The sequence below is a fragment of the Puccinia triticina genome, chromosome 10A, assembly GCF_026914185.1.
Source record: "Puccinia triticina chromosome 10A, complete sequence".
Classification (NCBI taxonomy): domain Eukaryota; kingdom Fungi; phylum Basidiomycota; class Pucciniomycetes; order Pucciniales; family Pucciniaceae; genus Puccinia; species Puccinia triticina.
This window is the reverse complement of record NC_070567.1, coordinates 2,889,974-2,916,112: the sequence shown is the minus strand read 5'-3', so window position 1 is coordinate 2,916,112 and position 26,139 is coordinate 2,889,974. Positions and strand designations below refer to the sequence as shown.

At 49.9% G+C, this 26,139-nt stretch overlaps 5 protein-coding genes across 5 annotated transcripts; 1 reads left to right on the top strand and 4 right to left on the bottom strand.

Annotated features, from left to right (window-relative positions):
- Nucleotides 1–2,499: 2,499 nt before the first annotated feature.
- Nucleotides 2,500–3,657, bottom strand: PtA15_10A281 (uncharacterized protein; the record flags this gene model as incomplete). Its single annotated transcript, XM_053160441.1, has 6 exons — nt 2,500–2,554; nt 2,629–2,686; nt 2,760–2,852; nt 2,938–3,075; nt 3,177–3,263; nt 3,447–3,657. 6 exons carry the CDS (start codon nt 3,655–3,657, stop codon nt 2,500–2,502), a joined length of 642 nt encoding a protein of 213 aa, XP_053024415.1.
- Nucleotides 3,658–4,619: 962 nt separating this feature from the next.
- On the bottom strand, nt 4,620–9,067 carry PtA15_10A280 (uncharacterized protein; the record flags this gene model as incomplete). Its single annotated transcript, XM_053160440.1, has 6 exons — nt 4,620–4,835; nt 4,944–5,066; nt 5,148–7,785; nt 7,854–8,200; nt 8,322–8,414; nt 8,477–9,067. The coding sequence occupies 6 exons, from the start codon at nt 9,065–9,067 to the stop codon at nt 4,620–4,622; spliced, it is 4,008 nt and encodes a 1,335-aa protein (XP_053024414.1).
- A 3,249-nt stretch (nt 9,068–12,316) lies between these two features.
- On the bottom strand, nt 12,317–13,160 carry PtA15_10A279 (uncharacterized protein; the record flags this gene model as incomplete). Its single annotated transcript, XM_053160438.1, has 4 exons — nt 12,317–12,379; nt 12,437–12,589; nt 12,646–13,020; nt 13,089–13,160. The coding sequence occupies 4 exons, from the start codon at nt 13,158–13,160 to the stop codon at nt 12,317–12,319; spliced, it is 663 nt and encodes a 220-aa protein (XP_053024413.1).
- Nucleotides 13,161–14,125: 965 nt separating this feature from the next.
- On the top strand, nt 14,126–14,864 carry PtA15_10A278 (uncharacterized protein; the record flags this gene model as incomplete). The annotated part of the gene is made up of 3 exons (XM_053160437.1): nt 14,126–14,494; nt 14,562–14,714; nt 14,781–14,864. 3 exons carry the CDS (start codon nt 14,126–14,128, stop codon nt 14,862–14,864), a joined length of 606 nt encoding a protein of 201 aa, XP_053024412.1.
- Nucleotides 14,865–22,276: 7,412 nt separating this feature from the next.
- PtA15_10A277 (uncharacterized protein) lies at nt 22,277–22,697 on the bottom strand (the record flags this gene model as incomplete). The annotated part of the gene is made up of 2 exons (XM_053160436.1): nt 22,277–22,355; nt 22,465–22,697. The coding sequence occupies 2 exons, from the start codon at nt 22,695–22,697 to the stop codon at nt 22,277–22,279; spliced, it is 312 nt and encodes a 103-aa protein (XP_053024411.1).
- Nucleotides 22,698–26,139: the final 3,442 nt, after the last annotated feature.

Below are 26,139 nucleotides of genomic sequence, written 5' to 3'. Positions count from 1 at the left end.
TGAGCTTTAAAACAAGGAGGCTCAAGTATGGGGGGTGAGGATGAGAGTCTCACCAGATGTGGATCACGGGTGGCACAGAGAAAACTGACAAAGAACCAATGGGGCTTGATTTCATGTAACAGGATACTACATAAAGAATAATTACATATGGTCAAGCTGTGGCTGTGATAAGATGAATATTAATAGAAATGAATCAAAGTTTCTGGAACTCTGAGAAGAGATTTCACAGGGCACTACAACTTTTACCAACAAAGAGCGGACACACAGGAGTATAAGCAGTAATCATGGAAAGAACCCGTCTTTTTGAATCACTATCAGTGAACAAGGTCTAGATGAAAATCAGTAATAAAAGTACATGAAAAAGAATAAAAGACAGAAAAGTGTGAGGGGGCTCATGAGTGTATGAAAGGTGAATGAGGTACAAGGCAAGAAGAAGAGATGACCAGTGGCCAGAAGTAAAACAAGTACAGGTATCTGGTTTGAACCAAAAAATCAGGCAGTACCTGGAAGCAGAACCGCCACAACCTGGGTGCTTTCTGGTACAATTCCCATTGGCAACAATTTCTTTAAACCACTTTAATATTCATCCTCACATTCTGTAAAAATGGCTGTACAGGATGCAAAATGGCTGCGTGGGGGCCCCACTGGTTAAACTGTCCCCTACCCTAAAAGGAAGAGGATTCTAATGGTCCAGCTACCAGCTCTTTAATCTCAAAATTTTTTAAGCTTCAATTGAATCCCCCAAATTCTGTAGCCATAGGACTCAATACAGGAGGGGGAGGTGTAAACCCCCTCCCTCCCTCGGGGTTCACAAGGCCACAATAAATGTCAACCATAGATACATAGCCTGTTACTCTTCCTTCCTTGGCTCAGCAGAGAACTGATCCCTTCTCTCTCTGAGCCAGGTAAGCATTTCATTCCTTCTCTTCTCTTCTTTTGATTGTACCTAGCAGAGAACTGCTCCCTTCTCTCTCTGAGATAGTCTTTCACCTGCAATACATTTACTTGGGCACTAGAAACCTTGAGAAGAGCTCTCAGCGCCATCCTTACGACCTTTAGTGAAGAGTCCAGACGGGACTCTTACAGGAGGTGTGAGGGGTGAGTGGCTTAAAAAGCTGAAAAACTCAAGATTGGCCCCCATCTCCCCTCAAAGCAAGATTTTTGGGGAGTTCTATAGTAATTATATTGGCGGAGAGGTTGGAAAAATCATATCTCTGTTGAATCTAGGTCAAGTAATCCAACCCCCCCACCCCCCTGTTTGGCACTAGAGATATTAGACTTTCCACTTTTTTTGGCCTGTTGCCCCACGCTAGGAAAAAAAATTAGTCACTTGATGGCAAGTGACATGACACAGCTTTGTTTTCAGCTCCAACACTGCTCCAACGCTGCTCTTCTCCACCAGCACATCTAGGGCTCACATTACAGGTGTCAGGATCAAAGCACTCAATGTGACAAAACCAGATGATGCTCAGCTTTGGCCCTGGCCCAGCTGATGCTCAGCTTTTACCCTGGCTCAGCTGATGCTCAGTTGTTTCCCTGGCCCAGCTGATGCTCAGCTTTAGCACCGGCCACCTGATGATCATCTTTGGCACTGGCACAGCTGATGCTCAGCCTTGGCTGTGGCTCAGCTGATGCTCAGCTTTGGCCCTAGCCTAGCTGATTTTCAGCTCTGGTTCTGTCCAAGCTGATTCCCATCTTTTTCCCTGGCCTGGCTCAGCTGATACTAAGAAAGCTGAGCATCAGCTAGCCAGCTGGCCCAGTACTGGGTCAAAGATGAGCATCAGCTGGGACAGGATTAGGAAAATGCTTAGCAAGGACTGCTACAAATCTGAGCATCAGCTGCACCAGGACTAGCACAAAGCTGAGCATCACTTGGGCAAGGACTAGCCAAAAGGCTTTATTCCAATTCTGAGAGTGAGCTGCGTGAAAAATCTGAGTATGAGCTGGGAAAAAAAGCTGAGTATGAGCTGGGTACCAAAGGGCAGAACTGAGGATCAGTTGGGCTCATAAAAAACTGAACAGGACCTCCTTGGTAAATTTTGGAAGTTGAGGAGATGGTTGGGAGATTGGGGTATATAGTGGATAGATGGTGGGTAGCTGGCTGGAGCTGGTGTGATGTCACATGTCATCAACTGACTATTTTATTTTCCTGGTGCCAGGTCCAGGACAATATCAGGGAAGGGATCCTTGGTCCCTTTGATAAACAGTCACCAGATGGGGGCCACTCCTGAAATGCAGTTGTTACTGTGGCTGAATGCCAACCAAGGGAGACCAGGGCAACTGACTGCACAAAAAGAAAGCATCACAAAGGGGGTTTTTTAAATCAAAAAATCAAGTTACAGAGGAATGGGACAAGTTTACAGACAGAGGGAGGCGCAAATTTTTCACATTTCTTGCTTTGGCTGGAGAGACCAAGTTTGGGTTTCCATTCACCTAAAGCTATCTACAAAATAATTCTAATAACAAAACGCAAATAAAAGGATTGACATATTTAACTATCTACATCAACAGGGTAAAAAATGGAGATGAGTTGGTATTCCTGATTAAGATGTGACTGTCATAAATGGGCAATTGGGTTTAAAAAATGGGAAAATGGAAGAAGTCTTTTCTGGGGCTTCAAATCAATACCTGACACATTCGTCAGGATCATAGGTGTTTGAGGGTAAGAGCGTGCAGCCATTACACCCTGGGAGGTTTTGATGGGATGGTTTTAGCAACTATGACTTGGTTTCTATTGCTCAGAATTGATAGCAACTCACAAGGTCTTTGCATGTTGATCCCCGAAGCTCTGTTCAGAGGGCATCTGTACTGACGTGGTGTCTTATCATTAGAATCGTCCCAGCCGGTGAGCCCTAAAGCCGAAAGGTTTTCAATCAAGGGGCATAAGCTTCATAGCTACTCTTTGCACATGGTAAAAAAAAAAGCTAGATTACACACATATAAATCCAGCGTCATTTTTGGTGCAGTATTGGACTGGATACGTTTTTGGTACTGTTTTTGGCTTAATGCTATTCTGAGCCTCTGAGGGCTTGGGGTACCGCAGGCAATCTTGAAAGAAAAACTCGTTGATTGATGCTGAGGAAGATAAGGAAATTTAAGGGGAGGAAATGGATATTAGTCTAAGTTTTGCACTGTCAAAGACCATGCCAAGAGTCCAAGGATTAGTCAAGACTTACTAGATTTGCCCTGAGTGGCTGGCTTGTTCTCTGAATGGCATAAATCCTTTTGGCAAAAGGCACGGGTACCACTGTCGGATTGGCAAACTTTAAACAAAGAGATTATTGTCGAGAGTTAGAGCTTGAATAACTTTTTTGTTGAACTACAAACGCAGGATTCGCTAATTCCCCTCGGGTGAGCGAAGCGACCTCCTTTCGGAGGGTCCCAGCGGGACGGCGTCCCCCCTCCAATAGAGGGACTGAGTTGAGGATGAGGATTTGTGAGCTTACAGAGCATGCCCTTTGGTGCATTACCTATTCCTTCACCAAAGCTTTTGCCACATTGCATAGGACCAGGTGGTGCTTTGATTGCGGGCCATTGCGGCGATCTTCGTAAAAGGGCGTGTCGTTGGACTTCGGCAAGCTCAACGGCTGGCAGGCTGACAAGAGCCATCACGGCCGAGACGACGTATAAGTTCCAGATTGCACCGGCTGGAGACATGATGGCGGTGGAGGTCTAAAGGTATTCAAAAGTGCCAACACACGAAGAAAGAATGCGAGGTTTTTAGTTTGGTTTTTTTGTAAAACGGCGAAAAGGAGACTGCGAATGGGTTTTATCTACAACTGTCAATAAAGAAAGAAAAAGGCAAACTGTGTGAAGCGGCGAACGGGGACTGCAAGTGACTTTTACCTCCAGCTATCAAAGTGCCGAGGCAGGCAAATGAACGGGTGGTGGGCGGGAACTTTACTTTGTAGATGAGTCCTCTTGGACCCTACGAAGTGCGTTGCCCAATGCAAGAAGGTTGCCTGTATTGTTTCTAACTTCGCCCGGTGGGCTAGTGGCCATCGCGGATGCCATGTGCAATACCAAGCCAATAGTGAAGGCTGAGGCGGAACGCTCATGTGGAAGCTCAAACAGCCGAGATGAGTACCCTTCATCGTTACATAGCAGAGCGCAGCGGGAGAGTCTGGGTGGTTCCTCTGGGGTCTGAGCTGACAGCGAGCAGAAAGGGAAAAGGAGAGATGATGATGAAATTCGACCATCTCACTGTGAAATGTGCAGTCAAGCTGGCTGGGTTGACTAAATTCCAAGAAACATCCACCACACATTTTGCTGGATGTCACATGCACCCAGTCGAGTCTCTTTTCTGCAGTGAGCTGGATAGCCTATAGGGCAACATCTCCAGTTCACCGTCAGATTTGATCAGGTTCCTTGACCGCTGAAAGTACATGCACCCTCCTCCTCAGCTCAATCAAGAGAGCAACAATCGACCCGAGCTCGGCCGTCAGCTACGCATGTAGTCATACACAAGCACGCACACATCCTGCCGGCCTTCTATTTCTTACATACACACGCCTGGTACAACACCCATCATCTAAATACACACAAAACACGAGTAATCAAGAAGAAAGAAAACGAACGTTCCAGGGAGAAATCAAGAACAGAGATGAGGCGGAGAAGGGTCAATGGAATTGGTAAGCGTCAAGCGAAGCCGACCCGGCCGCCCCAGTGCCAGTGTTTCCGGAAGGCCCAGGATTGCCAGCGGGCTCATGCGCCGGATTGGGCGCCGGGAACGCGGCGACCGTCGGGGTGCCCGTGCCGAGCCCATGGAACCCACTAGAGATGTTGACAGACGAGCTCGAGCTGGACGCTGTTGTGCCAGGCTTAAACGAACTGACCTACACCCCCCAGCCCGAAAAAAAACCAGCACAATAAAGCAGAGTGAGCACGAAACACGGAAGAGAAACAGGGAGGACAGAGAGAGATGGATGGGGGAAAGCACGCACCGCAAGCAGGGTGGCGAGTTCCTTGGTCGCCTTAGTCAGTTCGCCGAGGCCTTCGCGGATGGATTTCGACAGCGGGTACTCGAGCATAGTCGACCTCGCCAGATTGGCGGTCTGGATGACCGCCTACACAACCAACCCTCCCAAAAACTTCAGTAAAGCTGTGAGGGGGAAACAAGAAGAGAGGGGAGAGGGGGGGTGACGTACACGGACGAAGGCGGTGGCGTCGTCGAAGACTTTGCGCGACTCGAGGGAGCCGGCGGCTAGGCCGCTGTCTCCGCCTTGGTACTGCTGTTGATACTGCTGCTGGTGGTGGTAAAGCTGCTGCTGCTGCGGGTGGTGTTGTTGGTAGTGCTGCTGCTGCTGGTACTGTTGGTTGTACTGTTGCTGGTGAGGATGATGGTGTTGGTGGTGGTGGTGGCCAAGCGACGAGTTCGACCCCCCAAAGTCCGGCGAAGTAGCAGTAACAGAGGACCCGAAAGCGCTTGCCGTCGAGCAATTAGACGACGACGAGGAGGACGCGAAGGATGCAAGGGAAGAGGAGGACGACGAGGCGATGGACGTGGCGTCTTTGGATGGCTGGTTGTGCGGGTCGTGCGGATGATGGTGGGGGCGTAGCGCGGGGGCGGAGGAGGATGCGGCGGCGGCGCGGGCGGCCCAGAAGGCGGCCAGACTAGCCCGAAGTCTACGAATGACCTCGATCTCGGCCTCGCAGAGCTCCTTGAGCTCAGCAGGCTTAGACAGGGCGACGCCAGCCGATGTATTTTTCCGCTCTTTCCTCCCGGAGACCGATGCGGTCGACGTCGACGAAGGACCCGCTTCAGATTTAGAAGAGGAAGGGTCGAGGGTGTCGGCAGAGGTGAGGGACGATTGGCGGAGGGTTTCGAGCATGAGACTGGTGACTGAGAGCGCGATATCGATAGTAGCCTCGGTCATGTCCAGAAAATCTTGGTCGGTGCGCGAGAGGGAGCCGTCGAAGCGGGGATGATGGAGTCTCGAGGTCGTTCGCTCGGGGATATCGACGATCGAGGTCGGCGTGGATTTCGCTGTTGGTGGCAGAGGACGAGGGAGGTCGTTGTCGAGGAGGGAAGAAGAAGAAGAGGTGGTGGTGGTGGGGTCGGAGACGAATGGGGAGGGGCCGGAGGAGGAAAGACTGGCGATGGAGGTGAGCGCGGGGCTCCGTGGAAGGCTGGGCGAGTGGAGGGAGGGATATAAGACGTCCTTGGAGGAGGGATCGAGGGACGGCGGGCCGAGAGCGAGGGGGTCGATCTGTGCGCGTTGCATCCGGCGGGGCTCGTCGGAGAAGGCGGAGTTGCTCTTTGCTCCAAAGGCGTCGTTGGGGGGTGAGGGCGAGGGCGGGAAGGAGGCGTAGGAGGGCATGGGCAGCGGGGGCGGGCCGGCGGAGATGTATGCGCCCAGCTGGACGTCCTCGGCGATAAACGAGCCCGCATGGCGGCGGCCCTTGGTGCTGGTTTGGCCGGTCGCGCTGGGCAAGATGTGGTTGGTCGGCGTCGGGGCGGCTGAGGAGGAGGAGCAGTTGAGGATCGTCTTGGAGGTGCTAGACTCATGCTGGTCTGGCTCCATCATCGTATCCCGGGATATCTTCCGGCGAAGCTCGGATGCAGAAGAGGCTTTTTGGAAGTCGCTGGATGGCGAGCTCTCTTCATTGGATTCGTGTAGAGGGGGCGGCGGAGGCGGAGGCTTTGATTTGCGCAGGCTGGGCAGACTGATCACATCGTCGACGAGGGGGGTGATGGTCTGCCAGGACATGGCGATTTCGGCGGTGGCGCCGTACAAGCTCAAGAGGAGCGTGCGAGAGTATCGGACGTCGGCGGAGGCCGTGAGCACTTTGAGCTGGATGCTGAGCACGTTGACGAGCTTGCCGAAGACGATGACGTTGTCGCGGCACGACTTGAAGACCTGTTGGACGACCTCGAGCTCGGGCTGGGCCCGCCTGGTGGAGGAGTCGAAGCGGTCGAGCGCGTTGATCAGCTTGCCCATCGAGTCGTCGGCCGCACTCGTCATCCGCGACAGCGCCCCCGGCAGCCGGTCCTGGGTCGCAAACATCACAAACTGTTTGAGGGCGGCATAGATCTGGGAGAGGCTGAAGAGGATCCCCCGGATGCCGTCGATGAGTTGCAGGAGCGGGGTGGGCACCTGCTTGGAGATCGTCGAGGCCGGGAGCATCGAAAGCCGGCGGAAGTATGCGCCGCTGTTCCGGTCACCTGACAGCGAGTCTTCGTCGGCCGAGGCGCCGATCTTGATCCTCCGGATCTGAGAGCCGCCCCCAGAGCGGCCGCTGACCAAGTCGGAGTGATTGAAGCTGACTTGCGAGCTCGACGGCGGCGGGTTGTTGTTGTTGTTGGTTGTCAGGCCGGGGGTCGAGGTTCCGCTGGAGAGGGCCATCGCCGAGCGCGGCCCCCGGTCGACCAGGCCGGGCGAGTTCAGCGAGAAGGTCACCGAGGAGCCCGAGTTCGGTTGCGACGGGAGCATGTGGGCTGAGCGGTTGAGCCCGAAGTATGCCCGCTCCACATCCGCACTCCGTTCGACCATGATTTCGGCGTGGTTCCGGCGCAGGTCCGGCAGCGACTTCTTCAGCCGGAGCTCCGGCCGCTTTCGCACCCATTGGGTGCTCGAACTCGACGACGCATTCCGGTTGTGTTGGACCATGTGGTCGTACGCCTTTGTTGAGCGCGAACTTTGTTGGACCGGGTTCGTCACCGGCGACGTCCCCGGTCCTCCACTACTCAAGGTCATCACCGGCGAGATGTCGGGCGACTGGGCGCCTTTGAAGTTGTGGAAACTTCGTTCAAAGTCAAGAGTTGATCGTAGTGCCCCAAACTCACTACAAAACAAAGAGCACCATTAACGCTTTTTTTTTTGCCAAAAACGAAAAAAAAAGTTTACACTCACGAAGGGTCTCCCAGGGTTTCTGAGGTTGAGGGTCTGGTTTGCTTAACCGGCCGGACGTAGGGATTCTTGCGCATCCAGTCCTGTAAGGTCCGTAGCCACTGGGTCATAGAGGCGCTGGTTTCGCTGGAAGGCGTTCGTGTTCTGACGTGAGCTGATCGGTCGTCCCGGGCCCGCTGGCTCGGATCGGCCTCATCCTCGTCCGCTCGTTCGCACGCATCGACGAAGCTGACGAGCTCTTTGGGCGGCCAGATCACTGGGTTATGGTCGATCTTCAACACCCTGAGCGTTGTGAGATTGGCAACATAGTTCGGCAGACGCTTGATTCGATTGCGCGAGACTGAAAGAACCTGTTTGTTTGATTTTATTTTTGTGTTTGTTTGTTGTAAGTAAATTTATTTGATTTTGAGTGCGTGTGTGTGGGTGTATGTGGGTGGGTGTGTGGTTGTGTGGGTGGATGAGTTGACTGACCCTGAGCCGATCCAAGCTGCCAGGTCTCCGGGGGAAAGCCTTGATCTTGTTGCGACTGACGTCCAATATTTCCAAGGAGGGCATCCGAGTGAGCTGTTTTGTGGAACGTGATGAGCACTTTGACAATTCAGTTGGATGGATGGGAGTGGACGGACCACTTCGGGGAAGATTTCCATGTGGTTTCCGCGCAGGTTGAGGTAGCGCAGAGATTCTCCCAGGATGGCGAAGTGGTCGGGGAGGATGGGCAGATAGTTGTAGCCCAGTGCGAGCCGCTCGACGTATTCGGCCAGCTCTTCGACGACGGGCTGGGTGAGGTCGGCGATCCGCTGGTGGGAGAGGTCGAGGGTCTCGGCCACCGTCCTGCTCGGCTCGGCGAGTGCTGCTGGGCGTGGCTCGGGGATGGTGAGGGTGAGCGAGCTGGGTGTCGGGTGTCGGGTGTCGTTTGCTGGGTTGGAGTGGCCGTCGTTTGAGCATGTTGAGATGGTGGATGAGCTGAGACAGAGCGTGCTGAGTTCGTCGTTGTAGTTTGAGCTCGCATTGCTTCCCGCTCGACTGTGGATGGTGGTTGTTGGCTCGGTTCTCCTGCTGCTGGCTGCGATTCTCATCTGCCGGACATGCTTGAGCAGTGCTTCCGGGGTGATGGGCAGGGCAGGCTCGGTGATCGATTGGCTGCTGTGGCTGTTGGTCGTGGTTGTTGCGAGCGAGAGTGCTGGGGGCTGCTCGTCTGGTGCAGTGACCGTCGCCATCGTCGTGGTTGCGAGTAGCTTTTCCGTTTTTCCAGATCGGCGGCACCAGCCCAGGATATATGCCCAAGCCCCCCGTGGGAGAAGGGCAAGCCCCCCGCCAGAATACGGGACGCCCCCCACCAGAAAAGGGGAGCCCCCCGCGAGAGCGAGTGAAGCGCCTCACCTCCGTGGACTCCGACTCACAAGATGTCTCAAGCCAGGGAAACTCAATCACATTGGATCACAATATGTACCAGTTGTTAACAGAGAAATATATGAACAAGAACCCAAAACTAGAGACATAAACACAAAAAAACAGGAGAGGACAATTAAGCATTTCATAACACTAGACTTTTAAGGCGGCTGCGCCGCCGCTCGTTTTAGAATATGAAGAAGTCATACCTCTGAGAGTTGATCAAGTTCGGAATTTTGATGAAAAGTCTCTTGATTTCCCCCAATCCTTATCCTTGAGGCAAATGATCCGGCAAGCCTCCCATGATGCAGCAGATCGCGACACAACAAGAATCTTGAAGTCCTTTCTCGACTATGATCACTGCTGTAACTCGAATCATCGCCACAACGACTGTTGTAACTCCAATCCGCGCTAGAAAGGGATTGTTCTTCGTCGAATACCAACCTGCATATGAGTTAGAAAAAAACACCATTCATATATGAAAAATTGAAGAACTGTTTACACGCAGGAGTGGGAGGCGGATCGTGGAACTGCTAAGTTTAACATATGAAAGTTGAGAAATTGTAAGGTTATAGCAGCAGGTGATAGCAACTCAAAGGCGGACTCTGCTTTCCATGACGAGTTTGCGTTGACCTTTTAATTGTCCTCAATCATAATGGTTGAGAGAACGCGTAGGTGGCTACCTATCACTCCCCATGAGTCACACAAACGAACAGGTGCGAGCTCGACCCGTCATCACCAGGAAAAAAAAGTAGTCAGTTGATGACAACTGACATAACACAGCTCTGGTTTCAGCTCCAAAGCTACTCCATCTGCTAGTTAAGGGCTGGCTGGCACACAGCTCAGTGCCCATTTTGGCACAGCTGAAGCCTCTAGCTTGCATTTTTCACAAGCTGCTCCTCAGCTTTGTCCCAGGCACAGCTGCTGCTCAGCCTTGGCCCAGGCCCAGCTGCCCCTCAGTCTTGGCACAGGAAAAGCCACTGCTCAGCCTTTGCTTGAGCAAGAACGGGTGTTGATAAACGCACACCCGTCCCCCGGGGGCACACCCTCGCCCACGCCCTTCGAAAAGGGCGTGTGGCGCTGGTTGGGTGTAACACACCCTTGAAGGATGTCTCCCGCGCGCGCGGGAACAATCCTTCAAGGGGGGAATATGCGGACCGGTCAGGTGGACCGCACGCCCTTTATCAAGGGTGTGCGAGTCGAAGGGCATGCACGCCGCTGTATGGGCGTGCGAGGGCGTGCACGCCCCCACATGGGCGTTCACGGGCGTGCACCATGGCTCGTTGGGAGCCCCTCGGCGGGCAGGTGCAAGTATACCTGCTCGCCGAGAGCCCCTCGGCGGGCAGGTACAGATCCCACCTCGCCGAGAGCCTCTCGGAGAGCAGGTATACATGCACCTGCTCGCCGAGAGCCTTGCCTGCTCGCCGAGAAGAATAACTCTCGGCGAGCAGGTATACAAACACCTGCCCGCCCCCCTCGGCGGGTAGGTGTATGTATCCCTGCTCGCCGAGAAGGATAACTCTCGGCGAGCAGGTGCATGTATACCTGCTCACCGAGAGCCCCTCGGCGGGCAGGTGCATGTATACCTGCTCGCCGAGAGAAATCCTCGGCGAGCAGGCATACAGATCCCACCTCGCCGAGAGCCTCTCGGCGAGCAGGTATACATACACCTGCCCGCCGAGCCTGCTCACCGAGAGCCCCTCGGCGGGCAGGTGCATTTATACCTCCTCGGCGAGCAGGCATACATATCCCACCTCGCCAAGAGCCTCTCGGCGAGCAGGTATACTTGCACCTGCCCGACGAGGGGCTCTTGGCGAGCGGGCTCGGCGGGAGGTGCATGTATACCTGCTCGCCGAGAGAAATCCATGGCGAGCAGGCATACACCTCTCGGCGAGCAGGCATACATATCCCCGCTCGCCGAGAGCCTTGCCTGCTCGCCGAGAAGGATAACTCTCGGCGAGCAGGTATACAAACACTTGCCCGGCGAGCCTGCTCGCCAAGAGCCCCTCGGCGGGCAGGTTCAAGTATACCTGCTCCCGAGAGGCCCTCGGCGAGGTGGGATCTGTATGCCTGCTCGCCGAGGATTCCTCTCGGCGAGCAGGTATAAATGCACCTGCCCGCCGAGGGGCTCTCGGTGAGCAGGCTTGGTGGGCAGGTATATGTATACCTTCTCGCCAAGAGGCTCTCGGCGAGGTGGGATCTGTATGCCTGCTCGCCGATAATTTCTCTCGGCGAGCAGGTATACATGCACCTGCCCGCCGAGGGGCTCTCGGTGAGCAGGTATACATGCCCTGCTCGCCGAGAGTTATCCTTCTCGCGAGCAGGCAAGGCTCTCGGCGAGGTGGGATCTGTACCTGCCCGCCGAGGGGCTCTAGGTGAGCAGGCTTGGCGGGCAGGTGTTTGTATACTTGCTCGCCGAGAGTTATCCTTCTCGGCGAGCAGGGATACATACACCTACCCGCCGAGGGGCTCTCGGCGAGCAGGTATATGTATGTACATGCACCTGCCCACCGAGGGGCTCTCGGCGAGCAGGCACGGTGCACGCTTGTCACGCCTATGTGGGGGCGTGCACGCCCTCGCACGCCCTTGATAAAGCTTTTCAAAGGGGGTGGGCGTGGGCGTGCCCCCGGGGGACGGGTGTGCATTTATCAATGCCCGTTCTTGCTCAGGCAAAGGCTGAGCAGCAGCTGGGCCTGGGCCAAGGCTGAGCAGCAGCTGGGCCTGGGCCAAGGCTGAGCAGCAGCTGGGCCTGGGACAAAGCTGAGGATCAGCTTGTGAAAATTGCACTAGAGGCTGGATAGCCAGCTGGAGCAGGTGTCATGTCAGTTGTCATCTAGTGACTACTGATTTTTCCTGGTGCATCAACGTCTATTTCAACTCGAACAGTATTTAGATTGGAAGAGGTGCGACTCGCTTTTTTTATTCAACTCTGTCAAACACAAGAAAAGTAAAAGCGAACAACAAGTACGAGGAATACGGTCTGGTTACGTCGAGCACAATCACTTGGTTGAGTCTTCTGGGATTTGCCAACAGCACAGACGAATCAAGATAAGTACCCGCGCGTGGAACTGCAGGTACTAATCACGAGCCTTAAGATGAGGGGTTTTGCCGTTGCCTCTATCGAGAGTGCCGCCCGACACCTGAAAATCGCGTCAGTTTACAATCACCTGTGAGGTTGAATGGACTGAAAAGCTGACCTTCACTCTAACCATATCTCGGTCTCGATTCCAGCCCGCTAAAGTTCCGCGGAATAAGACTCGCCGACCCGCCGTAAAAACTTCTGTGGCTCGGCCCGAGAACAAGTTCCGGGGAATAACGTACTCGACGACCATAGCCCCGTCGTGGGGATCCTAAGAAACCGGGAATAAGCGGCACTGCCAACAGATCGAGCAGAATTTTAACTTACGTTCTCATCAATACCGTCGTGTTTCACAATTACTGATAACATTCCTTGCGGTTCGGGGTTTATTTCAGGATCAATGCACCCCTCTACAAGGCCAAGGGATTCGATTCGCGTCTCTTGGAAGGCAAACGTGTTGGGAACTTCCCGCTTCCCGTCGACGTCAATCAGCAGGAAAGGCATCTCGTGTTGCTTGGCCCCAACGAGAAACCCTTCTAGTGCGTAAAGTTTGCCGTAAGTTAACTTGTTTGCTATTGTGGTGCGATACATCAACCTGACACATGCATGGTCATCCGGACTGGTCAAGCCGCCGGCGACATGGTATTTGCCGCGGGTCATGAGCTCAACGTTTTTCCCACCGAGGTCCGATCCATCAAAAGACTTTGAATTAAGAATTTGGGTGAGTTATTCATCGATTTCTGTGAGATACAAGTTTAAATATTATTTACCGTGTGCGTTACAGCAAAAGTCCCTTCGAAATTGAACCAAGCGTATTTCTCGAGAGGGCTGATTGTGAGCATGCTTCCTTTTTGGTCAATGATATATTTAAGTCTAATGTTGGATCGTGGAACCATTAATTGTGGATCAATCCAAACTTGATTGATGCTTTAAAGCAGTTGTCTCGCATGAGAGCGCGAAGTCTTCCAGATACCATCTGTCACCCACGAAGGTTCCCTTTCGAAGTCTCTATCGCGTTGTGTGTGCGGAACCGCGACGAACAGGGGTTTTACCCTTGCGACGGTAGCTATTACTTTGACGGGTTCTCTACCAGCCAGCCAAAGAAGTCGTAATTCTCATGTCAACCAGGCTCAACTCGACAAGATGTCGGTAACGTACTTGCAATCTTTCTAAGCCCCGTTGTCATTCCCTCAGTTAATAATATGTAGATGAAGACAACGCCATTAAGTAGAGAGGGCCAAGCAGAAGCATGCCTCCCAGGAACAAGGGTCGAGCGCGGATTACGGAACATTCGATGGTTAACTCAGGTTAGTCCGGCCATGGAGGCCTGTATCCAGTCACCAAAACTATGGCCTCCATGGCGGCCGTGACCAGAATAGAGCCCCTAGTAACCCTGACCCCACATGAGGTCAATATTAGTGAAAGTGCCTCGGTGCTAGGCCAAAAGGCCCTTCATTTTAATATTTTTGCGTATGGCAGGCAACGATCATGGACCATGTTACAGCATGCTCGAGAGTTGAGCGCGCCAAGTCAAGGTTTGACTATAAATAGTATGAATGTTGTTCCTTCGAACACTCAACAGTTTTCATCCATCATAAGCTACCCCCAAACCACGTTTGAACATCCTCCTATTCTTTCGCAAAACTACCGATACTCACGAAAATGTTCCTTGTGGACCCAAATTTCTCACAGTTCAATGAGGAAACTCGACTGCGCTTTTATGGCAAGTTCATATCTGTTGGAGAGGTGAGTTATCATTTATGATCTTCTTTGGGCTACCATTCTTATACAGCCCTAGGCTCTTCAAATGCTTAGGCTTCCCGACGGGAGAACTCCGCTCGCTAGCAGAACACTTGCTCGGTCAACGGGCGTGTGGAACGGCGGGCGAAGTGTTCTTCCTGTGCTCTTGAAGACCTCAGACGATTCTGACACTCAACTTGAAAAGGGGAGATTGTATTCTCTGGAGGGCCAAATTACCGGGATAGACTCGTTGGGTGTGCCGAGGTTTACATGGATTCCAGGGGATCAACGCCTGAGCAATTTAGGAAAGCGCTATGCTGAGTGGCAGCAAGTCAGGGTTTCCGGAGTTGGAGTAATCAAGAAAGTTCGTGTTGTCGAGATAGGGAGTGGTACCGAAGATGACCTTATTGATATCACGGTCGAAAATTTGGCAGAGGTACGCTTCTCTAATCATCTCCGGAACATTATCCCTCATAATTAGGTGCTAACGCTTCAATACGTAGGCCCGGTTTGGCGGAGCCATGCGCGTGCGATGCCTGTTGGGCTGGAAGTTCTGTAAGGTGCCCGAAGATACGACGTTGTATGTTGGAAGTAAGATATTTTACGAAGGTGTTCTCGACGGCTGGGCATCTTCCTGTGGTCGCATGGTCATCAAGGTCAGCAGTAAAACGTTGGTTGGAGATTTTCGCGCCACAGCTATTGACTTGAACCTCACCCATTAGGTTCGCAGCGCAACTGTAAATTTTGCTGATATCCAGCTCGCGAGATCGACACTTTCACCTGATTCGGACGTCTACGCCTATTAATGTTGTAATTGGCTGCCTACGATATGTTAGAGCTGCAAGCCTGCGTTGGGAGAAATTTTTGAAGTTTTGTGGTGTCACAGTTGCAAGAACATGGAGGGGCTTGTGACAAAACAGATATCTGTGACGCTTGTTCTTTCGAACAAAGATTTTGCTTAGCATGTACTTTTTGTCATCTAGTGTTGGTGGTAAGTCGACGTTAACTTCCGAGATGTTTGAGTCCCTTCCTTATGCGTAAGAAGGTAAAATATGTGTGAAATTTAAAAGGCAAGACCATGAGAGCAGCCAGAGATAACAACATAAATCATGTCATAAATACATCCCATATAAGACTCCCTGATCCTTGGCTGGGCAGGTAATGTGGAGGGTGGCTGATTCTGGATTAGATATTGGGTCATACACGGAAACTTCGTTTGAGATGGCATCGGATACATGATGGAAATTCAAAAAAAACGCCGCAAAAATTGTAGACTCGCGAGGCCTTCTTCCAGATGACATGGAATCTCTGAAACGTGGAACGTTAATATTTGGCGTGGTACTACTTCTATTTCTCTTTAAAACTATCAGCTATTGTATCCTAAAATGACCTCAGATGTTGTTACTGTGTGTTTCCTCCATCTTGAAGTCTACAGACGGAGCTTAAGAATATACTTCTTGCTCCTGGACTTCACCTGTGGTGCAACAATGTATCAGTGAAACCCGCGAAATTTGATGACAAACAAGAAGAGGACATACCAAAAATTGACTTATGCACCACATTAACCAAACCCGGGTTCTTGTCAACCTTCGTGATCAAAAGGTTCCGTTTCTCGGTGACTCTTGAAAGAGCGACATAGAGTTGACCATGGGCGAAACAAGAATTCTTTAGCATTACTCCCACACGTTTGAGAGTTTGGCCTTGGGATTTGTTAATTGACATGGCGTAGGCGGGCGTAATTGGGAACTGGTGGCGGTAGAAGCTCAAGCCGGATTTTTTGCTTCCGGCGTGATGTAGTTTTATCTTCGGCAGTGTGCGTGATTCGCCTGCAAAAGGCCCAGACATGAGAGTTCCATCAATTGATCCTTGACCTATCCTCGTTAAGATCATTCGACTTCCATTGCAAAGACCTTTAGCAATGTCCATGTTCCTAATAACCATGATGGGCATGCCAACCCTTAATTGCAGGAGATGGAGGGGAAAATTTGGAACACTAAGCTTGTTGAGAACTTCTTCTGGAAGACTATCAACTCCGTCAGGGTCGGGATAGTCAATCGACCTGCATTTGACCAGATCAGTTGTTAAACGGTTCATCACGTCGGTATTAAGCTTCCGCACGTCTGAATTAAGCGGAGCCAGGATACATCTTTCTGAAAGGTAGAGTGCATCGCGGGATAAGTTATTTAGAGGGGGTGTTTTCAAGTCCGCGTAGACGAAATCAATGAGCTTTTTGTTTGCATCGTCTTCACTCAGGGTCGAGTATTGTGAGACCTCTGGCATTTCTACTATGTGATAGTCTTCGGTTTGACCTGTGCCTTGTCCCATGCGGAGAAGAGAAGATGCGAACTCCAAGTTTTGTCGCGCCTCTTCTGATCCTTCTTTTCCGGTGATAATTCTCATGTTTTGGGTTAGGTTGAATGTCTCAATTTGTTCCCAAAGCAAAGAAGATTTCAAGGTGGCGTGAAACGAGGCCGGGAACTCATCAAATTTGACTACAGGTAAAATCTGTCGGAAGTCACCTGAAAAGATGACAAGTTTTCCCCCGAATGGTTTCGTGGATTTACAACATCGCTGAAGCGAGCGGTCGACAGCCTCGATAGCAAACTTGTGGATCGTAACAATTTCGTCCCAAATAATTAAGTCAACTTTAGATAGTTCGATTCCGAGTTTATGTTGGGGTTCGAAGTTGCACTCAATGTCAGGGCTAAGCTCTATTGGTATGCTGAATGCTGAATGCGCAGTCTGGCCGCCTTTAAGTAGGAGCGCGGCCACTCCGGAAGACGCGACCACAACTGTTTTCTTATCAGTTGACTTGCAGAGGTCGATAATGGAGTTTAGCAAGAAAGTCTTTCCCGTCCCCCCAGGCCCGTCCAAGTAAAACGACTGCGATTCACGTGCTTCGAGCGCTCCCATGACCCTCAAAAAGAACCGTTGTTGTCCGGGGTTGAAACGCAATCGGGCCTCGTCTAGTCTAATTGCGATACTAGCCAATGACTCGTGTTCCCCGGGTTGCACGGCGAATTGCTTCATTTTCCTCGCGTCGTCCTTAGAAATAGAGATGCCAGCGCGGGTGAGAGACGAATTCATTTCCTCGAGAACCTCTTGAAGTTTGAATAACCCAAAAATACGTCTTCGGATAGGACTTAAGAGAATACCGTTCCGGTCTCTCCGATCTATTCGCATGAGATCGTCTGTCATAGCTTCCCAATTATTTTCGTACAGGACTGATGGATCGGAAGGTGGAGACATTACAAGGATTAACGCGAAGAAATGCCGGAGCTCGTTGCCAGATCTATAGGTAGATGCTTCCTTGATTGCCTTGTCGTACAGTGTATTGTTGACGAGTAGACCCAAAAGGTTACAAGCCGTCTGGTAATTAGGTGCGACGATGCCATCGACGGTCCTTAAGTCAAGAAAAGAAGTTGGGCCTTTCTTGTGCATCAGAAGTGTCCGCAGGTAAAACTTCTCTCCGGCTTTGAAGGAGACAGAAAAAGCCCTTCCAATTGCGAGAGTTTTATGTTGTCGTGCTTTCCACTTTTTGTTAGTTTTGTCCCAAGTGAAGTATTCAGGCATCTGTTCGTAAAACAATAACCTAGCCCTCATGCCGTTCGCACCAATGTCGTCATTTGCATTTGCCTCGAAGAACGCAGTTAGTGTCGTTTCATCAGGTTCGGTTACTTTCAGTTTATCGGCAATTGCGCCGCCGTCCTTGAAGTAAATCAATTGTTTGCCGTCATCGTGAATGGCAAGGCGAGTAACTGCGGGTGATCTGTCAGATAACGGAAACTTGAAGAGGCGCCAAGCAGCTGAAGGCACGAGGTCTTAGTAATAGTCTGGTGGGAGTGAAAGTAATTTGACATACCTTCTGGAGCTGATATGAACCGGGTGTCAAGAAACACCTTCGTCTCGTTGCCGCAATCAATTTCGACGGACGATCTGTCGTGACCTTTCGTAATGTACTTGTAGAGGTACTTCACCGCCGTTGTATCTACTGGAATCTCGACGTTAACATGACACTCGAACTTCAAGCTTAAGTACCGATTATAAGGGACAACAGAGCGGTTATCAAAAGTCGTCTTATTTTTATGGATGACTCTTCCGGTGTCGCGGCGACGGTAGACAGGATAAGCACCGGTTATCGTGATTGTTCTAGGGGAGAAAGGCTTGGGATAACCTGAAGTGCAACTTTCGTCTCCCTTTTTCCAACAAGGCCGGCCTTTGCAAGGGCCGTGGAGCATCAATTGAGAAACAATGTCATGAAGTCTGGGTTCTTTTACTGGGTCGGGGATTTCTGCGCAAACAATCAAGTCTATTTTGTCCGGTGTATCTGGACAATCGGCTTCATCGAGCGTTACCATCAGGTGGAGGTGTGGAAGCCCGCGTTTCTGAAATTCTATGACAGACACCCATGCAATAACTTGTCCGAGCCGCGCGTTTTCGATTAGTTCTTCCATCAGGGCTTTAACCTTGAGCCGACAAACGCGCGTGACGATAGTCGGGTGATCAGCAGACGAAGCCTCCTTGCCGATTTCGTCGAGGATATCTTTCCATTTGGGGTTAGCAGTCATAGTAATGAACAGGGATGGAGGTCCGAACTTTCGGACAATGGCCATAGCGTCCTGGTAGAGTTGTCCCATTGCCCGGGGACTACCAATGAAGCTTGAAGGCAGAATTACGCGTCGACCTTCGGGTTTGACACCATTCTCAATTGATTTCATGAGGGTGCTGTACTGACTGGCCTTGAGGCGTAATTGATTCTTGACGATGAAGTGTAGGCGAGAACCTTCGACGCATGCGTACATGTCGACAACGAGTTCCTGTAACAACGTTCGGCCACCTAGAATTGGTGAAAATAGGGCGGATCGTCTGAAGAAAAGGAATGCAAACCACTCAAGAGCCCTTACAGCTTGGTTTGACACTAAAATAAGTTTGAGTTAGCGCAAAGTTGGAGTAAAATACAAGATTCGAAACCTACTTACCACGCGCAGTAGAACATCTGTAGACGTTATCCCACTGTTGAGACCCCAGCGGGAAGAAAATTGGGTATCGCAGGGGGAAATAAGATGAATGAAGATCGGAGATGTGGTCAAACTTGCCGTCCTTTCGCTTGAGCCAAATATGACGAGTTTTGTCTATAGCCCCGCTACCATTTACTACAATTCCAACGTCTTCAGGTGTGGGAAGATTATACCGTTTTTGGTCCGCCCCCGGCTTGTGAATCGTGGTCAAGGCTAGTGTTTTGTTTGGGTTGTCACTTAAGATCTCGCGAGCGTTTTTGTATAATTTTGCGTAAGGATTCCTCTTGTACATCAAAACCATTAGGTCGGATACAATATCCTCACGCAAACGGAACCGAGCGCCTGTTTGATCTTTCCGGCCAGTTGCTTTTGATATTCTCAACTGGGTCTCTTCTGTTCCGCCGTTCCCTACAACGTAAATTTGGGCCCAACCGGGATCATTTGCGTTAAGCGGCTCAACGCTGGGCACCAGGTGACTGACGCCTCCGGAAATACGAAAAATGTCAATGCCGTAAGGCCTGCGAACCGACGGGTCAATCGTAGCTCCTAGAGACGTAAAACTGATTGCATTGTTGTACATCCTGATGAGGGCAAGGAAATTTTCCGAACCTGAAAATGAAAGCTATGAGTATTTGGTGGGCATCTGCCATGAGGGAAACTCACGGTCATCAGTCCCTGTAAATAGTGCTTCGAGTTCAGGGGGGAATGCGGGAGCCGACTCGTGCATCATGGGGAGCGTTACTTGATTTTTCTGACAACACATTGTGAAATCAAGCGTATCCTTTTGTTGATCGAGTTTAGTGCCTTCGGCCTTCCAGTGCAGGGCGGAGCAGGCGTTGCATTTGACGTCACATAACCCGAGTCGATGAGGGAGGCTGAGAAGCGGGTGTTTCAATATATATTGCTCATTGTTCTGTGAAGGCAGTGACACGACCTTGAATTTGAAGGACATGGTAATGCTTGAGTTCAGAGATGATCTAAGAATGTCTCGAGTCGTGGTCGAGGAGAAGTAAGATGTTAACACAGCAAGCAAGGTAGAGCGGGAGGGAGCGTAGTCAGGTGAAACTCTAGGCTAAATCTCAGCAGGAACTCGTCAACGGTCACAAGCGTGCGCAAAGGGGACGCCGAGTTTAGGCCGGTTTGTTAGTGACTGTCAGTTTGGACTGTGCATAATGTAAGACGGCAATCATGGTTGAGGGTGCGTGCACCAAAGTCTGGCCTGTGTGGGCACCGTAATACTTCAACCGAGGCGAAGTGGAGCCTTTATCAAATGGTGGGATAAATAAATGCATAACGTGAGAAGGAAAGTATTCTCGTTTAGCTCATGGTTCATTTGGTAACGTTTGCCTCGGTCTGTGGCCCTGTTGGTTTCCAGAAAGTAGAATGAGTACTCGTCGAAATGTGTTCAGGAGAATTTTCATTATACATAGATTTTTTATTTTATTTTTTGTTTTACAAGAAGGCAACAGTATTAGAAAGGAAAAACATGAAAAATTGAAGACCGGACCGTTGAACTGAGTTCGTTCTGCGCGTTGGCTAGAATGGATTTCAAGTGATGAGAATGGGAGTAGGATGTGGCAAAGGGAAAAAGACCGGCTGAAAGAACAAACGAGTAACGCGTCGAGATGATGAATTCTTGAGGCGCTTTGCTGCAGAATTGAGGATTTCCTTGCGGGGCCGCATTATACATAGATTTTTTATTTTATTTTTTGTTTTACGAAAGAGCATCAGTATTACAAAGTTAAAAAAATCAAAAAATGAAGACCGGACTGTTTGACTGAGTGGGTCTGGCAAGTCTCCTTGAATAGTTTTCGAATGATGAGAGAGAGTAGGAAATGGCAAAGAAAAAAAGAGCGGCCGAAAGAACAAACCAGTGACGCGTTGAGATCACGGATTCTTGAGGCGCTTTGCCGCATCTTTGAGGATTTCTTTGCGGGGCCGGCCTCGCTTCTTTAGGACGGGCATTTCGTCTTCTTCGTCGTTGTCATCGACTTCTTCTTCGACGTATTCTTTGGCTTCTGGCTCTAACACCGCTTTCCCTTTGCCCTTGACCGATGGATTGAGTGAAGGGGAGATTGACGAGCCCGAAGGTGTCGGGGTGGGGGTGGGGGTGGGTGGCACAGCGCTTTCTTTAGACCATTGGTGACTTAAATGAGAGATGATGAGCCAACAATTGATGATGTCAACCTAAAAATTAGTTGACTCACAGCTTGCGTCCACGCCCACCGGGGGTCACCGGGCCCGATGCCCCTTTTGGGGAAGTCTTTGGATTCTGATGTCCGCTCGTCACGCTTACCCCCCCGACCTTAAAGAATATGGCATAGTTAAAAGTTTAGTTTTCATTAGAAGCAGGAGATAGTGGAGAAAGGATAGGTCACGATCGAAATTAATGCGGCCTTACAAGCATGACAGCCATTTTGTTCCTGATGTCCCAGTCAACTAACTGCCCAACAATCAAGACTTCGCGGCCGACAACGTATAAAGAGTGGGTTTTCACCATATTCTTCGTCAATGGAATGATATATTTCATGACGAAGGGGCGGTGGGTGCTGTTCTGAGGAAATGAACAATAAGTATGGGTACAGGAAGTGTTATTGAAAAAGACCGACCTGGGGGTCCCAGTTGGTATGGGAGACAATCACTTCGAGTTGGTTCTCTTCTTCCGAGTTGGGGTTTGGAATTTCAGTGCGTTGAATGACCGAGCCTAACCCGACGACACCGGTCTTGTTGGTAAGGTCCAAGGAGAGGTCGGAGGCGCGTCCAAGGCGGGTCAACGAATCGTGGGAATATGTAATTGTTGGAGGAGAGCCGTCGTTGGGAGCGATCATTCGGCCGCCCGTCAAGGAATAAATGTAACCCTCCTCGAGTGTATTGTGGATGGAGGTGTTGGACGCTAAATTAACTTCGAAATCAATTTCTTTATCGCCGCTCACTCCAGCGCAAGAAAAAAAAGAAGGTGTAGTGACAACACCGTACTGGTTTCCTCGGACTACATTAAGTTCAGACTGAGGAGAGGGTCAGATAGTCAGAGAAATTTTGTGAACCAGCAGTGCAAGGTTGGTGACTCACATCCGCGGTAGCTTCAAATAGCCCAGAGATTATTCCAGGGTGGTTGATGATGCGGTTAGTGGACATGACCAAAGCGGGATCAAAATAAGCACTTGTGATGGGTATTGAGTAAAAGGTTGCGGTGAGATGATCTATGGAGGGTGAGGTCGAAGACTGGTTTTATAAGGAGGGGAAGAGGGGTGTGAAATATGAGGGCGCTTGAGAGACATCCTAGGTGGTTGTGGCCGGGGTGTAAGTTACGGAGAGAGTAGCGGAACTTGATCCCTTGCGAAGAATGGGCGCCGTTAACGGGCGTCGCAAGGGTAAATATTGAAATCACCTGAGGTTGTAACGGAGGGGGAGAGGGGTGAATTGTGCGATGACGAGGCGCAAAGCAAGTCTATCAGCGAAAAAGTATAATGTGCCATGGAGATTCTTGTTGTAGGCGGCGTGGCGACGGATAAAATTAGAGGCTGGGAGGGATCTAGTCGGACGGTTAAACGCCATGGTCGACAGGGTCGGGCCTGTGAGGGTGTTACGGTTGCGGTAGGGTGGTATCAGGCAATGTTTCATGGTTGGATTGAGGAGAAGAGTTGGAAAAATAGGGCGGCCCAAAGCATGCGACGAGGGGGGCTGAGAAGGTGTTACGGTTCCAGTACGTTGTTGTCCAGCCAAATTGGTCGACGAAGGCAACCCGACGGCGTTCGATGTGGCGTTGCCAAATGATTCCAGAGTAGAGGAACGGAAGGGGATTATCCGTGCGACAGATAAACTCAGTAAAGCCAATACACAAGCAGATGAAACACTTAGAAGAAAGCCCACCTGAGATCACGTTGTCAGCACCATGCGCGAGACGAGTAGGAGGTGACCATTTACGGAAGTAAAAGCGGCATCCAATGGCTGAAACGTTCCGTGGGGGCCAGGGACGCGGGTCGAATGCAGTCAAACAAGGAAGTATGGCTGGTGAGGGCGGAAAAAATCTTGCGCTGAATGCACGGGTTTGGTTCGGGGTGACGGATCTATCTGAAGGTATAAAAGAGGCCCATCATGATGTGTTGTGTCCCGCACGCACCCCCACCTAGGCACTTTAAAGCCACGGGGGTGTGTCAGAGGCACGGGGGTTAAGGGTACTGGTTAGCGGGTCTCGCGCCAGCCCTTCTGAGTTGATGGTAACATTGATTCACTTTGGATAAGGGGAAACCCATGAGTTACGGGTTTTAGTTAACTTAGATGTTTGAGATTCAGTCATGAGAAAGAATCCAGGGATAGCTATCATCTTGAGCCATCTTCAAGGATGATCATTAAATCCTATGAGACCACAGCTTAAGCTTTTCAAAGGGTATACCATCTTCTATAACATTTTTCAAAAAGTTGAGATATTTAAATAAAACCTTCCCTTCAGACTCATTTAATTTTGTTGCAAGCAATTCATCTAACTTATTATGAGATTTTTCAGTGGATAGACCTGCTAATTCAAATTGTGAAATCAGATTCCCAATCTTCTCCTGAGCAGCTATATGGGCCATTTGTTCATCAGCGGTTAGAGAATGCCAGAAATGTTTGAAGTGTGAGCCAGTGGGTGGTGAGTTCTCTAATAACTTGAGGCTTTGATAGGAGATAAATTTTTTGTATTTATCAACAAATTTCCAGAAATCCGGTGTGTGTTCTTCATTTCCTCTAAATAATTGTTTGATTTGATCAAGGGAATATTCAAGTGGTTGTGTTTTGCGATTTGGTATAATATTCCTTATAAGTCCTCTTAGCACGCCACCTCCATTTTCACCAAATTTTGCTTTCAAATCACCATAGTCTTTCCAAAAATTTTCATCTTCAAATAATTCTATTGGCAAAAAATTCACTGGGACACTTATCTCATCTGCATCTGTCAAAATTGATTTTACAATCATCAAAATGCCATGATCCTAAGACTAGGATCTATATGTTAATGGGATGCATGGAATGTGGTACCACATACCATTGGTTTTCAAAACAGATTCACTGGCTGTCATATGATGAGAAATCAAGTTTCAGAGGTCTCCCAGTTGTTTGCAAAAAGATCATGAAATGTTATATAAAAAGCTAACCTTCAGGGGGTTTAATGTTTTCAGTAGCTGAAAAAATCAGCATCAGAAGATATAATGCCCATCCATCAGCAACTGGATTTTGACCAAAAAATCTCAAATTTTGGTACAGAGGTACCCCAGAAGATTGACATACTGCATAGTTTTTCGTCGGCTCCATGGCCTTCTGATAAACAAGAATGAAAGACCATCAGTACACTGAAACAATCTTTGGACACAAGGTTCTGATCAAATAAAGACATACCAGCCACATCAACAATTGCTGTTCCTTCTCCTGTGTGAGTAAGATCAGGAACATCATCCAGAAAGGCTCTCTTGGCAAGGGTGTATGAGGGTGAAATGGCGTGTGTTGAAACCTGCTGATAGATTAAGAGCTGAATGGCAACTAAGATCTTTGTTAACAACATTTCTATTGATTGATGTATCTTTTTGTTGAAATCAAGCAAGTATCAAGTAAGTAGATGGGAAAATTAATGTTTAGTGGGAGATGGGATGGGGAGGAGGTCCAAACAGGCGGATAATGGGACTATTTATAATCTTAGAAGCCCGTTCTCTTTGCCCGGAAAATTGTCTTGCACTGTTGCCTGCACAAAAATTTGTACTGTCCATGAAACTATTGCACATTAACAGTCTGAGCGAAAAATAAAACCTGAAACAATCTGAATGGCCAGCATGATTCTCACCAAGCACTTGCCCTGGCTATCCAGCAAAGTTTGTACCCCAAGTGTTTCTCTTCGCCGATACGCGAAGCCACTTGACCTGACAAAATTACCTGCGTTGGCATAGTCGGAGCCTGTAAGGAAGCCCGGGGTGTAAAATGCGGCCAGAGTTTCTCTTGCTGGTTCTTGCAATTCGTCAAATGCTGTTTGTTCGATACAAGCTTTCTGTGAAACGAAAATGGTTCAACAAAACAGCCAGAGTTTGATGTTTTCCTGGCTCTCGCAATTCGGGAAATGCTGTTTTCTGGATACAATCTTTCATTCAGACAAGGTGGCCGGCCCTTGGATACATATTTAGTTGTACTTGTCAGCACTGCTAATGGTACTTGAGGTGTTCAAAGTTGAAATCATAGAATTTTCAATACATCCAAGTTTAGCAAAGCCTTGGAATCACAAAACAAAAATTCAAGGGTTTCCCTTACAAATCTCCAAAGATCACAAAAAGAAATCAAGGGAACTTCCAGAAAAAAAACATGAAGGGTTTTCCATTGACAAATGCCAAAATCAACAAAAAAACTACAATAATTCAAGAATCAAAAACAGAAAAATAATCTGCACCCAGCCACCTAACATCAGCAAGCTGATGCACCGTGGCCCACCATCCATCCCTGTCTAGCAGGGTTAAAAAATGGTGAGAGGATGACCCCCAGCGGGCCTCATTGAAGGCATTATGCAAAGGGGAGCCACTGAGTAGAGCCCCTCAAACTGCATAAGTGCAGCAGCAGAGGGGGTGAGGACAAACCACACACTGGAATTATAGCAGCAGAGGACACCCTGGGGATTAATTGCACCCACAAGCACCGTCTTTTATATCCAACTCTGGTTAGCCTTGCCCTTCCCCTTGACTCCGCCTATGGTTGACAACCATCTACAACCTCCCCACCGCTACTGTATGTTTGACCCATGTGGCACTGACTGCATGTACATACATCAAACCCTGACAGCCAGATTGTGCCACACGCTGTGGTGATTTATATGGGCAGGCGTGGTAGAATGTCCACTTGGAGATATCGCGGGCGGGAATGCACAGAGCGGCTCAGGCAGAGTGCATTCTGGTGACATAAGCACTGAGGATGACGTCAGAAAAGCATGCTAAGAAAGCTTACAGAAAAGTTGTGCGCAAATGGAATGCACCGATCACGGATTGCGGATTGCGGACCCCGGATTCCGGGTTGGGTATTTGGACCAGAGCGGAAAGACAGGGCTGGACTGCGG